The 1,261-nt window shown below is 53.8% G+C and overlaps 1 protein-coding gene across 1 annotated transcript in view; it reads left to right on the top strand.

Annotated features, from left to right (window-relative positions):
* The window catches only part of VOLCADRAFT_97448 (uncharacterized protein), a gene marked incomplete at both ends in the record, with an annotated part of 4,258 nt that extends 2,997 nt beyond the window's left edge, over positions 1–1,261 (top strand). Inside the window, 2 exons of the mRNA XM_002956457.1 lie at positions 95–188; positions 951–1,261. Coding sequence (XP_002956503.1) covers positions 95–188; positions 951–1,261 — 405 coding nt within the window. The remainder of the gene's footprint in view (positions 1–94; positions 189–950) is intronic.

Below are 1,261 nucleotides of genomic sequence, written 5' to 3'. Positions count from 1 at the left end.
TCCCAAGAGCTTTCGAGAAATGAGCTTCGTTGAGTACATGAGGAAGTGGGCGGGCGAGCTGTTCATGCCTTGGTGCTGCAATGATGGGGCCCAGGATACTAACGATGGTGACGGCGACCATGAGCGTGATTCTAGTGGTGGCGGCAATGTTGATGATACCGCCACTGCTGATGCGGCCAATGGCGATGGTGGCGGCTGCGACAACGGCGGCATAGTTAGGTCATCTGTACTCAGGAGCTGTTGGGCACTGAGAGTTCTCAAACAGACCCGGAAGATGCCGAGGCTACCCGGCAGGCGTCTGTTAGCACCCTGGGGTCCCCAAAATACAGAGCTATGTAGTGCACATGTAGAATTGGATGCAGACTTATACATGAACGACATACAGGTAGGCCGTGTCATACAGGCGGCAGCACAATCACTGAAGCTTCTACGAGTTATAGCAGCTCCCAGTTGTGTGTAGGACACCCCTTGCTGCAAACAAGTCTCCAACTAATTAGCTCTCTACTCCAGCGGCGCTCAAGCGGCACGTGTCCATGTATGGACTGCTGCCACCAGGCAGCAGGCTGGAGTCTGTACATATGACCTATCTAAGTTTTTTCCTTGAAAGTAAAGAAAGCCTGCACAACTGCTTTGTATGTATAACGCACCGAAAAATTGTTCCTGCTTCCCTCGAACTGCTGCAGGCGCATCAGAACATTCCAGCTGCTAGGTAGCCCGCCACTTAGCCGGTTGTCGTTAAGCAGTAGCGTCTGAAGTGCCTGATGAATGAAGCAAGAAAGCAAGGTGCAGGCATGCGGGTGGCGGAGGTGTGGAAGAGAGTGACCAGGCCAGAGGCAGACTGCCTCTGAGGCTCAGGCAGTGTGTCAGGAAAGGGAAAGGGGTAGAAATGCTTGTGCAAGGCATGGAGTTCCATGACCCAGACCCCGCACAACTTGGATCTGTGCCATCAGGCTTACCGACATTGCTGACCAGGCGGACGGAAGGGTACCGCTTAACTGGTTATGGTGCAAATCCAGCGACCTGCGAGTATGATGTGTGGGACAGGGGGGTTCATATCTTCACCCTGCGGCCGCTACCCGGCAGACCCTGCCTTCCCCGTTGTTTGGGGCACCCGCATCCAGTCACCCTAGCCAACTTCTCAGTGGAGCGCTCAGGTTCCGCACCCACCACCGGCATCCAACGGAACCTGATGATCTATGATCTGATGATATATGTATGCGAGTATGTATGGTACGAGGTGGCCACACGTAAAAAGTTATAG

This window comes from Volvox carteri (genome assembly GCF_000143455.1).
Source record: "Volvox carteri f. nagariensis unplaced genomic scaffold VOLCAscaffold_61, whole genome shotgun sequence".
NCBI lineage: Eukaryota > Viridiplantae > Chlorophyta > Chlorophyceae > Chlamydomonadales > Volvocaceae > Volvox > Volvox carteri.
The sequence above is the reverse complement of the archived record's forward strand: the minus strand, read 5'-3'. Positions and strand labels throughout refer to the sequence as shown.